The sequence below is a fragment of the Lagopus leucura genome, unplaced genomic scaffold (assembly GCF_019238085.1).
Source record: "Lagopus leucura isolate 7727_CA_CO unplaced genomic scaffold, USGS_WTPT01 Super-Scaffold_100002, whole genome shotgun sequence".
NCBI lineage: Eukaryota > Metazoa > Chordata > Aves > Galliformes > Phasianidae > Lagopus > Lagopus leucura.
The window spans coordinates 83,207,153-83,222,964 of NW_024962263.1; the positions used below are offsets into that span (position 1 = coordinate 83,207,153).

Sequence of the window (15,812 nt, forward strand, 5' to 3'; positions counted from 1 at the left end):
ATCTTACTTCTGTCTCATTAGCATCCATTTTTATAGCTCAAGAGCAGACAAAGCTATTCCTCTCTTTTCCCCTCAAGTTACATTCAATATTCCTTGAATATGTTACTCCTTTATTGTTCTTCTTTAAACCTTACTCAGGATTTGTAGCTAAACCAGAATCACATAAGGAAGAGAGGAAGGTTCACTGTCACCACAAAGTACACTGCCAACTGACTTCAGTTCAGTGGGCTGTGCATAAGAGTTCTGCCATGTAGGCCAGCAGCATCAACAGGTTTTAAACTGAAGACACCTCACATGTACAGGAAGATAGGCAGCTCACTGAAATGGGCACCAAAACACCTACAGGACACTGATGCAGCACCTCCATTAAGCAACTGCTAACAGGTTCACTACCCAGAGAAACCTTAATTCTTCTCTTCTTTTTATTTCTCCTCTTATAGACCAGTTACTCCTCTTCCTCTTTCTTTCTGCAGCTTTATTTCCACCACTTCCTTGCTTCCTGCTCCAGCCTGGTTGCTGTTTTATCATTATCAATGGAGCCACTTCTTCCTGCACTATTTCTGTTCTTACCTTACCTTAATGAAGCATTGACTTTACTTTTTAGATAGGCTTTATTTTTCTATTTAATTATTATAGTTTTTAATCAAGTGGGCTGAAAACCATTCCTTTTTTTCCCTCCAGACAAGGCAGAATACAGACAAGTCCATCTGTTCTTCTTGCAGGATCAGTGGCAAAGAGACGGCATGGATATCCAAAAATTACATCCCACTCTTCAGCAGTGCTGACAGGTCTGAAGGACTGACCATATTGTAATTACGGGTACAGCTTCATATTTGTGCTCTGGGTAGGATAACATTGAGTTGGGACCCTTTCCAGATAGAATTTAATTTAATTATTATCTGCCAATCAGTAGAACCTCTGGCAACAATTTTTAACCACAGTCCTGCAAAGTTATGCTATGTGATCTTTGATTTCTGCATGCAGAAGGAGCATGGGAGACATCAGCAGAGTCCCACTGGAACATGAGGTGAACCTAACAGACACAAGTTGTTATTCCTGCAAGGCCTTCAACAATGTGTTTAGGGTGAGGCTCATCTCACTTAAATTTAATGTTTATGATGTGGTTGTCTACATCTACGTCATGTACTGATGCTCCTATTATAGTCAAATCTATTTATTTGATATCGTCTCTGCTTCTCAGGATGTGATTTAACAATGTCATATACTTCAGGATTAGTTCAACAGTCAACAATACACCTATTTCTGTGGTCTATATCAATAGCTAAGGACACTGAAATGACTTGACCACATTTAGCTACTACCATGGAAGAAGCCCACATTCACTGCTATGAACCCCAGCCCTAATACTGCTATTACTTATGTGATGCTACATAGTGATGATAACAATCCAGTTAGGGAACAAGTGCATCTAATCTTCCTGAGTTACTTCATCACTCCTTTGTTTGTTTATCTATTGCTAAATTAAAACATACACACATGCCTAGTTATAACTCAGTCATGCTTAATTAACAGCCAAGAATTCCCAGAATTCTTGATCTAAGCCTGTCTTTTGCAGCTATGCTACAGCCTACTACAGCCCACAGCTTCTGTTTGGGAAATTCTCCAAGCTTGCTTTAAAAATGATAAGCAAAAAAATGATACTTTCTTGTGCAAATTTTTCCAGTAGCTATCTGTTCTGCTGCTAGATCTTATCTCTGGCCTGAATTTAACTTCCATCATCTTCCAACCATTACGAAATCATAATTTACACAATTAAAATGTCTTCTAATAACAAAAGCTGCCAGTCTTCATTGCCTGGAACAAACACTGATGCAGCACTCAGATTAATGCACATAAGCACATTATCTATTTCAAGTTGCTTGGAAATTAACTCAAGGTAGAATAGGTGAAAACAAGCACTGCCAATGAGGATGAGCACTGACACATTTTCATCTGCCCCCAAACTCTTTTTGTCACTCATTCTAATAATGTTTTCTTTACAGTTTCAGTTTCCAGAAAACTGTAAGTCATAACTCTCTAATAGAAGAGTCATCTTAGAATCTTCAGTAAAATTCTGCTTTTCAGGTGATAATGCCCATGCCTTGGTCTATGGGAGCAGTGCTGTATTCTCTTCTCACTTGCTGGAATGCCATAATTCAGGCAACAAGACAGAGCATTCAGTCCTGGCTATATCCTCATTCACTAAAGAAAGTCGTTGTCTGTGTCTTGTTGCGTCAGGAACTCCCATCCTTTATTTTTATTTTGGATGTCAACACTGGCAGCAAATGTCGCTGCAAACCGGAACTTGTATTACTGTGTTGCTCTGGGAACAACAGCTGGCTCAAGCTGGTTATTAAGCAGCATGCAGATCTCGGGTTAGTTTGTGAGAGGTGCTCCCAAAGCCCTCCCTCCTACCACTGGGACAAGGATTGTTTATCCATTTCTGGATAAACTCAAGGGACAGACATTAGTTCAGTCGCACTGGTCCAGAGGGAGCACCTTCAGCATCAGTTCAGCATCAGGGAGCTGTGCAACAGAAAAAGAAGCACTAATGATAACAGAACATGAAGTGACTCAGAGAGAATGCCAGGATCTAAACTACCTTGCACAATAAGGACAAACTAATTCCTATTTAGTCCCAAATTTAATGCTGACAGAGGTCTCCTGGGTATGTTAGCACCACCTATGCAAGAAGCAAAACCAACTATTTGCTAGCTGAAGTGAATGTAAAGTCAAAGGCCAATCAGTTGGTTTTGGTTTTGTTTTTTTTTTTTTTAAGACCAAAAAGTAAATGTAGATGTTTGTGAAAGCCTACATAGGAGGCAAACTGTCATGTCAACCTGAAGTCAGTATTTAGGACACCTGAATTTTAGTCAGACAGTAATGACTGAACTCTACAATCATGGTGACACAGAGCATGAGACTGAAGTAGCACAGCTGGAGGAGTCCCACAAATACAAGCTCGATCATCCTTATAGGTCCCTTCCAATTTGGGATATTCTACGATTACATGATAATGGCACAGCTGGAGGTTTCCCTTTAGTGATCATCTGCCGCACTACAGCAATGCACTGATAAATGCCACCAAAGGAAGACTGAAGGAAGTGAGGAAAGAACAGGGAGAAAAAGATGAGAAATTCAGGAAGAGTTGTAGATGAGAGATATTAATGAAGACTGAATGATTCTTCCTGTATTTGGAGAATCTGAAGAAAAAAAACTGTGGAGATGTCAAATTACAACAACATAGTCAGAAAATTCAGAAGTCCTTGGGAAAAGTTTTCTATTTTCAGTGAACTCTATTGATGATTACACTAAAGATTATTCCCAGCAATTCTCAGTTTCAGTACTCCAAACAAAGACAACATTGATACTAGTTAGCCTAGCAGGAAGCAACCCTGTTTGCTATTAATATGAGAGATGTCCCCCCATGCTGGGTTGCCCTGTTCAACAGCTTTTTCCAGATGCTACTGTTCATTTTTGCTTATGCATGTTCAGGACTGAATGAAGTGGGGAGGGAAGAAGACTCCCCCCATGACTCAGGCTTGGAAGCCTTCTCATTATGAGAAATGCATAAAGCAGCATATCTTGTGAAATAATAAATTAATTAATAAATATCACTCCTAACAATCTAAAGTGCAATGATACACTTAAATTAACATGGCACAGCCCTGCTGAGCAAGAAGATTTGATTGAAATTAGCCCTGTCAGACAGATTGGGCTGGAGACCTCTAACATTCCCTTCTATACTAAATGGCTTTATGATTCAACTGTCAGTTTCAATGTCAGACAGGATCTACATCAAAAAATTTGAAGAAGGTTGGGGTTCTTGCCCACCTTCCTCAAGCTGTCTGCAGTGTATTCATTAACCAGATACTAACATATATGAGTCAGTTGCAGTGATGCACTGGAACAGGTTACCCAGAGAGGTGGCAGATGCCCCATCCCTGGAGACGCTTAAGGTCAGGCTGGACAGAGCTCTGAGCAACTTAATTTCTCTGTAGGTGTCCATGTACATTGCAGGGGGGTTGGATCAGATGACTTTCAGTAGAATTCTTTAAAACTCAAACAATTTTTGATTCTGTGATTCCATGGTTCTATGAAAAATATATTCTCTCAACTTTGAAAAGCAGGGAAGGAAGTAAAGACTTCATGTCTCTTTAAGCTAGCTCCTGAAGCAAAGGAAACAAGCCACAAACACCATGGTGTGAGTATGGCTGAATCCCCTGTGACTCTAGGACAAGTTGGTGCTCACTTACTGTCATGCCAGAACATCTCTTATTCTCCTTTTCCTCAAGAGCTCTTACACTGCTGTGAATTAGTTTGTTCTGGCAGGGAAGCACCTCTCCAGAGGTGCCAGGCCTTGACCTTGGCCTCTGACACTAACAGAATAGCAGTAAAAAAATAAAAATCTTTTGCAGACATCCAGAAAACACTCATGTTGCAGCAGCCAAATCCAATTGTTCTTCTAACTTTAATACATTTATTCTACATTTGTACTGACATGAATAAAGAGGTTGCTGGCTCGGTATTTCTGTGAAAACAAGCAAAATACAAACAAGCTGCTGCTAAAGGAATACACCAACACCTAAAAACACTTCCTTATGTCAAGGCGTTTTCATGTATTCAAATACTGAACTGAAGATTTCATTGTTAGGTTCAATTATTGGTACTGATTCTGATAATGTATTAAGGTGAGTATGCCCTTTAGAAAATACTGCTCACATACCTACAGAGTGTGGTAGAAAGCACTGCTGTCTGTTCATTGATCTAGGGGGCTGAGTGTTGAGGAAGAGCAATTTCAATGGACAAAAATTCAGGAACAGGAAGAATGAGGACTGCTGTTGGAAAACTTCCACTCCGCTAACTCCTGTGCCCTGGGGAATCACAGATAGCCACAGAAGGTGAGGGGAAAGCCAAGTTAATCACAGCCCTTGGACTGGAAGATCAGCTCAAAAGGGAGCTAACTCTGGGTTTGAACCTAACCTCAAGATCAACTGCACTTGTGATTATAAAATAAATCCAAGCAGCATCAAGAGCGCATTAAATAGGAAGGCTGACGAAAACAGATCCCACAGCAAAACAGAGAACAAAAAGAAGGTAGAAAGGTAAACTCGAGATTCCCAACAAAGGGAAAATCTTAAAGCCACTGACATCAGCAGTATAATTAGGATTCTGAAAGTGAGGACATAAACTACACTATCACACTTTTCTTTGGCATAATGTCAGGGATGACTGTAGGCCTGTCAGGTCTTGCAATAATAGGTGGCCACATATATGTGGATCTTGCAGAAAGGCAATTAATATTTTATGTAGAGCCTAAAATTAAATAAAAGCCCATGTAATAGCAAGACTAAAATTTCTATTGCCTTTAAAGGCAGGACCCATCTATCTCAAACTGTAGAAATTTACCAGAGATCAAGTCACCTTGACATTCACTATAGGCAATGGAGAGTTTCTGAATGGAGTTGCAGCTGTGATTTATGCCCATGTAAAGCAGACCCCTACAACTGGTTGGATGAATTGCACTGTAAAATCTATCGACTGTATTGACTAGACCTCCACTGACTATAAAGAGAACTGAAATACCTATTGCACACAAAGAACTGTAAACCTACATACCTAAATTCACTGAATTTAGTTAGCTTGGCTCTGAGTTTAAACCCTCAGGTTGGGTAAAAAGTTTAATGTCTGTCAGACGTTTTTTGGTGTAGACAGTTAAATTCAGGTTCATTACCCAACACTTTCACAAGCCAGTGAAAAGTTTCAGTCACTACAAGAAGTGATTAATCTCAGCTATTTAGAACTATCTTCAGGGCGAGATTAATTGCAGTCCAGAAATTTCAATTTCCTATTTTTCTTCCATGACTACAAAAGGAGTCCATACAGCTCCTTCGAGGAGATACTATTGGATGAATTGATCCAATTGTGAATGTTGAGAAATAGCCTCTCAAATCCTGAGGGAAAGCAGGGAAACTCAGTTATTTCAAGAAATTCAGCACTGAAAGAGAGCATCCTTAAGAATACACATATAATATAATGATACCATACTCTGAAAACACACAGTGCCATGAACATCAGCTGCTGGACCCTACCTCTCCCCAGTGTCACTGCACACAGGACCTGACATGATAATGGAGCAACATCTAAAATGAGTAAGACAAAACTGGGAAAAATGTCCAAATATTAACAACAAAGCAAGTAGTAATATTTTTTCCGTTTTACACAAATGGTAAGTTTGGTGACAAAATATCAGTTGTCTCTTTCTCCCAGACTGATACCACAGAAAATTATTTGGCTTTGTTGACGTGGGGCTGAGGTATTTAAACTTCTGTGGGAGTCCTATCTGCACAAGGACTGTTGAAAATGAAAAGGCAAAAGCCTTGACAAAGTCCCATGAACAGAAAGAGAAGAGGATATAGAAAATAAGACATGCTATTAGATATATAAGATAGACCAGAAGCAATGGCTTTATGTAGTGCCAGGAGAGGATCAGGTTGGATTATTGGGAAAAATTTCTTCTCAGAAAGAATATGGTTGGACATTGGCACAGGCTGCCCAGGAAGGTGAAGTCACCACTCTTGGAGGTGTTCCAGAAACAAGTAGATGCGGCACTGTGGGACGTGGTTTAGTGAACATGGTTGCGGTAGGTTGATGGCTCGACTAGATCTTATTTCCCAAACTTAATAATTCCTTGATCCTATGATACACACAGGTAAAATCCAAATAATTTCATTAAGGTATGCTTTTCTGAATCTTATCCCAAATAAAAATGCATTTTTGCATAGACCCAGAAAGGTTTCCTCAAATTGGTGAGATCTCGCAGCATGTAATGATTATATCTCTTCTTGTAACATACTCAGTGCTGTTCTTTGCCCAGAATAGTTAACCTGTGTCCCAACCAATGATCTCACTTACTTTCCCATCAAGGAGCCATCTGCGCTCCTGCTAGAGAGGTCCAAGGTCTGTGGCATGCAGTTGTCTCAGACTAAAAGCACAATATGGATCATCTAGGAATGTTGTGTTATTGGTCACTGTGTGCATCCCTCCTCAGGAACATCCCTAGCATGGCTTTGCCATTTAGTATAGATTTAATGGCTACTCTGGGAACAGAATTAAATGCTGCTGTATGGCTGGTCTTGAGTATTGGTCCAGCACTGGTTTAATGGTGCAGATGATATCTGATGTCAAATCAGGAAGACTTGGCCACCTGTGTGCATTGATATTCTCCTAGCAGCATCTTACAAGCAGCAGTATTAGCAAGGTAGAAGAGCAAATTCCAGTTCTTATAATTGCCTTCCTAAATTAATTCACCTGTAATTTCAATCAGCTGCTCTTGACATTCCCTCCTCAAGGTGTAATCCCTCCTCATAAACACTCAGAGCAGTACGCAGAGAGGCATGAGGGGAAAAAAGATAAGTAAAGCTGGTGTTCCACTGCTGAGAGCCTGGTGGGCAGCTCTCCACCATGCACTTTGGGGATTTCACTATTCGTCTCTCAACAGCTGTTCTTGATTCTTCTCCATTCCCACTGAAACTTTCTGATTCTCTGTATTGACAGTCAGTGAAAAATGCCTTGCAGAGTCCTCTGTTTTAGGACGAACGTCTCTGTCCTTCACCCATAGTTGGGTATAGTCTAAATCTAATGGCTCCTATAAAATACATAGAAACTGGGACTTGGATGGTCTGGGGCATTTAAGCTTTCAGCATTACTTTAGTTCTGCTTTGGTAGTGGATGGCACTAGGAACACTGAATCGTTACATGAGTTACACAATTAATATGCCAAAAGCATGAAAAATTCAAGATGGAAAGATAACCAAAAACATACCATTGAACTAAGCAGACAACATCGTCCAACAACAAGGTTTGAACAAAAGGAAATTAGGAAATACCCATTTTTTGAACACAGGTGGAGTTTCTCATGAAGTCATTCTACTGTTAATTCAGGTGACTGGCAGAAACCAGATGCAATTAAAAACTGGTTTCTGTGCTATAAATAAAGCCATAACAAATGATATTGAATTAACCAGGATGGGGAGAAGTTGTTGTTTTGAATGAATTTTCATAATTCTGGTCTTATTAAATGCTTCCTTAATGATCTATAAAATTAATTAAATTGAATGTTAATAAAATTACTAGTTACCAATCTGGAAGGTGATCAAAACACCAGTGAAGACAGAAGGAAATAAATTTGAAAAGCATCTGAGATTAAAAACAATGCAAACTAATACAGCTTGGCAAAGGAATACATAACACATCTGCACAGATCTCAGCAACAACCCTGAAAATGTGATGGACCAATGAAATGCAAGTATCTGGATTGAGTCTAGAAAGACAAAAGAAGCAAAAGGCAACAGTTAACACAGACAGGATTAGGATTTCTCCACTGTCACTGAATGCAATAGACTGCCATACACCAGCAATATAGAAGAAAGAAATTAGGAAAGACTGTGACAAGATCAGTGTTTGCAGAAGGGGCATAAAGAGACACACAATGACACTAATGTCAGGGTCTCAGCATCTTTCCAAACGGAGATTTAGCAGTGTTGGAGATATGCAACTCAACTTCAGAGTGGCTTATAAAACCTACCCACAAACCAGGAAGAATCAGCACCTCTAAGGTCAAGGTGCTGTCCTGGTGACTGTAACCAAAGGTGGTTCTTAAGGTATGGGATGAATCCTGTGGAGAAGTGTTGCTTAATAGGATCTTACCACACCCAAGCAAGGCAGCGGGTTGGTTACGCAAAAGATGATGATACCTAGTGTTGCTTTCCACCCAGTGGATTCTCAGTTATACTCCTCAGTGTCACTGTAGGTAGGTTTCTCCTGACTTCTGTGGGACCTTTCATTTGCTCCAAGTTAAACACTTCTTAAGTAGTTTACTCGCTTAAGGCTGGAAAAGGCAATTTACTCATCACCAGCCTGAAAGTTCTCCCAGAGTGCTTCTTTCCAAAGTAGGTTACCAGGAACCTAAATATCCCTGGGCATATCCCTCCCTTCACAGAAAATGCTAAGTTTCCCAGTTATCACCCTAAGACAGGAGGAGGCTTATACGTAACAGCTCTTGTGAACCATATTCCTTGTAAAGCTATTAATATTTAAGAAATCAATTTTAATAAAGCATCTGTCAAAAGCAATAGCAGAGGCAATGTCTCCATGGCTCTATTCCTTCTGTAAAGTTCCACGCATAAGAAGGGAATATAGCATTATTAAATACAATAATAAACATAATTATTTTTCTATACCATAGAAGGCTGATCATAGTAGTGTCCAAGCACCCAGCTACTTTGCTATGCCTAAGGTCAGTGATCAATTATACTTTAAACCAACATATAAATTATCTTAAAACTTATTTGACAGATTTTGCTTGGAAAGTTTCTTAGAGTTGTTAAATTAGATTCAAACTACTCACATCTAGGCCTTGTCTTTGAATGTGCATTGTCATCACCTGACCCTGCACACACAGCAGTGCGCAGTCTTGTACCTTGGCTTAATCTATGAATATGGAATATTTAGTCAAGTGATGTTTGAAGATGAAGAACTCCAAAGAACAAGGAGATGCCAGGTGACTAACTAGCCTCTGATGTGTCGTGTGGGAGAAGCAGGGCCTGCTGGAACCATGGACAGAATGATCTGGTAGGTGGCAACCCTGCCCATGGCAGGAACTGGATGGGCTTTAATTTTCTTTCTAACTCAAGCCACTCTATGATTCTATGATTCTTTGCCGTATCACCTTTGGTCAAAATGAGGACATTTGGGACAGCTCAGTTCTATAGAAATTACAGCAAAGTCTCTGACTTTTGAGGAGCTCGTTGCTGGTGGAGGTGATGGCAAGGGGCTTTGCTGTTGCTGGTAGTGCAGATGCTCACCAGTGCATCACTGGACACATCTAATCTCACCACCTGCCCAAATAAGGCCACACTGACACTTCACTTCTTCCAAGCTAGCCCATACAGACACTGAGGAACCTCATCCTTGGGGGTTAAGGGACACAGAGGAGCACATCTGCACTACACTCCCTCGAGCCTTTCTTAGCAGACCTCAGCAGTCCCAAAACTCAGCAAATTCATGGCGTAGCCATGGAAACACCAAGCAAACAGGCTGACTGACCCCAGGCAGTACTGCTTCACAGCAAGACTGTGCTGACATGAAGCCCTGATGAGAATTTACAAGGCTGCAGGTGACAGTGAGCTGAAAACACTCATTTCCACCTCGTTAAGCCAGATCTGTAGTTTTGAGTGATTTTGGATGCTTAAACCAGCACTGAGCACCCATAGCACCATTCAACATGCCGGACTGAGTGAACTAACAGTCCTCAGCAGAGCCACACCAGTAAGGGTGTTCAGAGAGGTCTACAACAACTGAGACTTCATTATATTTTACAAAGTATACTGCAGAATATTTATCCGTGCATTACGATGGATTAGCATAAATAATTAAAATGGAGTTTGCACTGGTGAATGGATAAGCAAAGGGCATTTACTAACGGACCAGCTTGCTCTCCTGCTCCAGGGATTCACTTAGAGACAAGTCCTTGCCAGAGAGGCCAAGGAGGGGCTCACATTTATCCTTTTCCTTAACCCAACCCTGTTGCAAATCACCCAGCCCTCTGGCACAGGTTGGTAGCTCAGCACACCTCCCAAAGGCCAAAGAGGAAAGTCCCCAGATATCAACGTGTCCCTCTGTACTCGGCATTGGTGAGGCTGCACCTTGAGTACTGTGTTCAGTTTTCAGTCTCTCACTACAGGACAGACATTGAAACACTGGAGCAGAGAAGGGTAGCAAAGCCGTGAAAGGTTTGGAGTACAAGTCTTATGGGAGCAGCTGAGGGAATTGGTTTGGTCTGGAGAAGAGGAGACTCGGGGGAGACCTTATTGCTCTCTACAACTCCCTGAAAGGAGGTTGTGGCAATGTGGGGGTGGGTCTCATCTCACAGCTAAGAGCAGTAGGATGAGAGGGAAAGGTTTTAAGTTGCACCAGGAGAGGTTCAGGTTAAGTATTTGGAAAAACTTCTTCTCAGAAAGGATGATGAGGTACTGGCACAGGCTGCCCAGGGAGGTGGTGGAGTCACCATTCCTGGAGGTTTCCAAGAAATGTGTAGATGTGGCACTGGGGGATGTGATTTAGTGGGCATGGTGGTGATGGTTGGACTAGGTGATCTTAACGGTCTTTCCAATCTTAATGATTCTATGATTCTTAAGTCCCTCAGTGCTGTTTTCCATAAACAACCCACCCAGGCTCAGTCCTGCAAAAGGTGCATTTTGGTGCTTCCATGAAATACTGATGATCTGACAGCCCATGTGCCTCAGCCTCCTCTTCTTGTTCCAGATGCTAAGTGCTATTGAAAGATAGCTGGATGGCAAATAGGCGCTCAAGCATTCCCTATCATTTTCTTCTCCCTTCAGCAGGAAGGCTGCGGTGATCTACACCAGCACAGAGCAACCAATGTTGCACAATTCTTAAAAAAAAAAAAAAAAAAAAAAAAAAAAGAAAATGAAGTCCCAAGCCTTTTGCTGGTCTTATTTTTCTATGAAAGTGAAGGCTGCAGATGTCTCAAGGGATGGTATGAAAATAAGAATATCTCCTAGCTACCTCTCCTTCAGACTTTTCGTTAAGGCAGGTTGAAAATTTACCAGAAACTGCCACTGCAAATTTGAGCTGAGCTGCATTTTGTTTCTTTTCTGGAGTGTTTCTGTTATCCAACACATTCTTTGCACTTGCAATTAAAAACAATCTGGAAAATCAAAATCTTACTTGCTTTCACGTCAATTCATTTATGCTCCTGTGCATAAAGAAAGCGTTTGGATGTTTTATGAGCAGCACTCGAGTTGGTCTCCCTGGCCAAACCACTCATCCCATGAGGCCTAGCAGCAGGGGATTCCTGCCACATATTGCACTGCTCAACACACACAGTGCATCAGGGGAGTTGTAGTTACACCTACAGGGACAGTAGTTCGTAAAAGAGCAGGGAGAGACTGAAGCCTGACCTTCAACCCTCAGGAGCCATTTCCAAATAAAACATCTCAAAGATTAAAACAGGATTGTTTGTTTATTTTGTTGGTTTGTTTGGTTTTTTTTTAATGTATATGTACTTATCTGTTTATTTCTCACTGCAAATATTCAGGAGTTCAGCTCTACAGAGGTAATTTTTTTTCATAGGAAAGTTCATATTTTCTCTTACAAGCTACACCATTGCCGTTTTACCATATTGTCATGAAGTGCAACAATACTGATGTCCTGGCGGAAACGATCTTAACACACATTAGGTAAATTCTGCCTAGGGAATACATGTTCAGATGTTTTCAAAAGGTGAAGGAAACAGTCAGCTTCTTTGGGAGCAAATCACATTTCTCTTTGCTATAAGCAGAACCTGGGACAAACTCGGATATAAAGAACAAGGAATGAGGAAGAATCACAAGAAAATCATCTCCTATCATTTCTGTAAATCACTGCCAGTGAAAGCTGAACATTGAAATGCCATCAAGAATTACTCCTTTTTCCCCTGTATATTTGCCCCCAAGGCCTGGATAGCCTAATCATGTGTTTGTATCTGATTCAGTAGATTCAATTATTTCAGTAGATCCAACCACATCTAAAGCAAAGTGTTTACAACAGAGGCTGTGCCAAACCTTATTTATGTGCACATTGGAACAACGAAACATGTGAAGTATCATGAGCCCTTTCCAGCCATATGGGCAAAACTGTACAATTCAATGGAATCCCATCTGCAGTACTCTTTTAAAAGTTCTGGAATCCAAAACTTGTGCAGAAATGTTTGCAAGGCCTCTTCCTGCTTCCACACAAGTTCCTTGGTGTGTCCAGAAAGATGTGACCCTCTTCCATCAGCAGCTTCTCATCTCCTAAATCCTCAGATACAGAGCATTGAAGCATTTGCATTAGTTCTTCCCTAAATACCTTGGGTTTATAAAGAATCCATCTCACCTATAGATGCTGCAATCCCTTTTCATCTTCAGTTTTACAGATACGAAAGCAATCACCTTATTCTTGATTTCATTGTATTGCAAAAATGCTGGTATTTATTAAAAAGTTACTCTGAATGAGATGGTACATAGTGTTTTATTAGGATAAATGGAGCTTTTATTCATAAGCAAAATGGCAGATTTGTAGATTTTGCAGAAAAGTCAGCAATCTCTCACCAACCCAAGAGAGAGTGTAAAGTGTTCTCATGTGAAAAGCAGCCAAGACTGCAGGACAGCACCACACAGTGTCACTACAGCACCTCGAACGTGAGAGGGACTCCATTTCAGAAGGAAAAAAGGTTAAAAGACAACTCATCCGAAAAAAAAGAACAAAGGCTTCGAATGTCAGCATGGAGTACTGCTTCCCTGATGCTCTGCTCCTGCTCTCGAGCAGGTCATTGCTCTCCAGTCACAGGAAGGTCTCAACACACTCTTCCATCACTTTCAGCAGATTTGTTCAGTAGGATTTGATCCTACAGCAAAGTAGGAATCCACACCTTCTACTGAGTTTAAAAGGTGATGAGACTGAGCATATCAGTCTCACGTCTTGGTGTTTTGCAGCACTATGTGTCACCAAGGAGCAGCTGGCCATGTAAAACATTGGGTCCATTCCTAAGAAGGAACAAACCTTTCCAAACCATTAGCATTTTGACCGTGCTACAATCCACACTGCGTAAGGATCTTAAGGGTAATCTCACACCTAGAGAGCTGGCTACAATGCATGTTGTACCTTGACATTTTTTATACCCTTTAAAAACCAATCAGCTCACCTGAACCTCTCTAGACCCATCCACCATCCTTTTACTTGTATCCAGACAGGAGCCTGGGTGTGGATTTGACCCAGCTGCCACAGCTGTCCACAAAAAGAGACGCCAACTGCTCATAAGGCTCTGGTGTGTGCTAATGCCTTGTTTATGCAGCCTGCACAGGCTGACCATGCAGGATGAGCTGGGGTGCAAATCCATCCAGATGCAGCTCATCCAAAGCAGGAGCAGTGTTATGTAATGCTGAGCACAACCCTACAGCAAGCTTGTTACCAAAGAGCCTCCCCCACCACAGCATCTTTCCCCAGCCTCAAACATTGCCTCGTCCTGTCTGGTATTTCAGTTTTTCCTAAAGCAAAAAGGGGTTAAATAATAGGGAAAAAATGTGACAGCAGTCCACATTTTCATAGAAATCCAGCTGGAAAGCAAGAACCTTTGTCCCAAGACACACTTTATGAAAACATTGAAAAGAAGGGGGCAGCAATAGGTGAGTGGTACATAGCAGCACATCAGTAGTGCTGCCTTTTGCTCCTTGCCTGGGGCTAAATCCCTGCAAACATCCACGAGAAATTTGCCTGAAGGTAAAATTCCAGCCCTGTACTCAAGGTGCTTATTCGCAAATGCAAGACAGCACCAGTGAGGAGGGCTTCTACAGATCTAGCTCCAGGCTCTCAGTCCATACAGCCTACAGCACTTTGTCTCTGGCAAACCAACCGATTTCAGAAATCACGGTTAAATCCTCTATCACATAGAACCCTGTGTATGTTACAGCCTTAAAGAACAGCAGCACCACTCTGACCACTGGTAGTCCCTTGGGTTTTCACACACATTCACAACTAAAGAACACTTTAATATGAATAGGTCTGTGCCAAATTCACCGTGTGCTGTAAGCAGACTTATTTTCCTATATTTTTATGAAAGCTTAAGGGATCCGATTTTTTAGGAAGGCAAAACAGCAGTGCCTGACTCATCCCCTTTGGGCCAGGAGATGAGTTTGCTCTATCCGTTTGCTGGCGGTTGGCTTAACTTTCTGGCAGACAGTGCTGCAATGCTCGGGTTTCGTGCACTGTAGGGTGATGCTTACTGGACCAAAACCCCACGGATTTCATCTGGCACTTTTTAAGAGCCGGTTCACCCGGGGTTTAGAAAACCGACTTCATCCACATGTAATGCTCTACGCTGAACTGAAACCGGCAGTGTCCTCTTAAGCACTCTGCGCCTTAAAACCGTTCACAGCTCGGTCACTATAGCCGGGTGTAAGAGGCACACGTTTGAGCACAGCGACGCGGGGGACATGCCAGAGGGAGCCCGAGCCTTACGAGATGCTCATTTTGGAACACCCGATGATAGAAAAACATTAAAATAATAAAAGAAAAAAATAAACATCAGCACATCCCATAATAAGCTCCTTGCCGTCTCCCCCGCTGCTGGGAGCGAGTCGAAGAACGACAGAACCACAAAAGTCCCCCCGGTCGGGAATGATAAAGCGAAACGGCGCATCCCCCCGGGCAGCCCCGCTCCGCGTTACTCACACGAAGCCGTGGTAGAGCAGCGCCCAGCCTCGGGGTCGTTCCAGGGCGTCGTAGATCAAAGTTTGGATCCGGCGATACTTGGCGTGGTTCCTCTTCACCGGGCGGCTCAAGGGGGTTTTCGCCAACAGCCCCAACCCCGGAGGGCTCCGCTTGCCGCCCTCCTCCTTCCCACCGCCTTCCAGCAGCAGCGTCCCGTCGCGATCGGCTCCGGAGCCCAGGGCGAGCGAGCCTTGCTCGGGGTCCCCTCCGCCGCCGCCCGCAGCCCGCCGCCCCTCCGCCGCCCCTCCGGCCCCGCTACCGCCCGCCGCGCCGCGCCGCGCCTTCAGCCCCATGGTGGGCGCCGGGCCCCGGAGGCGAGCTGCAGATCGGCGGCGGCAGCCCCGGGAGCCCCAAGGCCATGATCTGAGCTCCCCGCCCCTCCCCCCCCTCCCCCCCCCCCCCGGCAAGGATTTCTTTACGGATTTATATATATATATACATGGGAGTATATATATGTATATAAATATATACTTATAATACGGGGGGAAGGGGGGATAGCA

At 42.5% G+C, this 15,812-nt stretch overlaps 1 protein-coding gene across 1 annotated transcript in view; it reads right to left on the bottom strand.

Annotated features, from left to right (window-relative positions):
* The window catches only part of KCNQ3 (potassium voltage-gated channel subfamily Q member 3), a 195,453-nt gene extending 179,848 nt beyond the window's left edge, over window positions 1-15,605 (bottom strand). The window contains exon 1 of the mRNA XM_042870281.1: window positions 15,274-15,605. Coding sequence (XP_042726215.1) covers window positions 15,274-15,605 — 332 coding nt within the window. The remainder of the gene's footprint in view (window positions 1-15,273) is intronic.
* Between the last annotated feature and the right edge of the window lie 207 nt (window positions 15,606-15,812).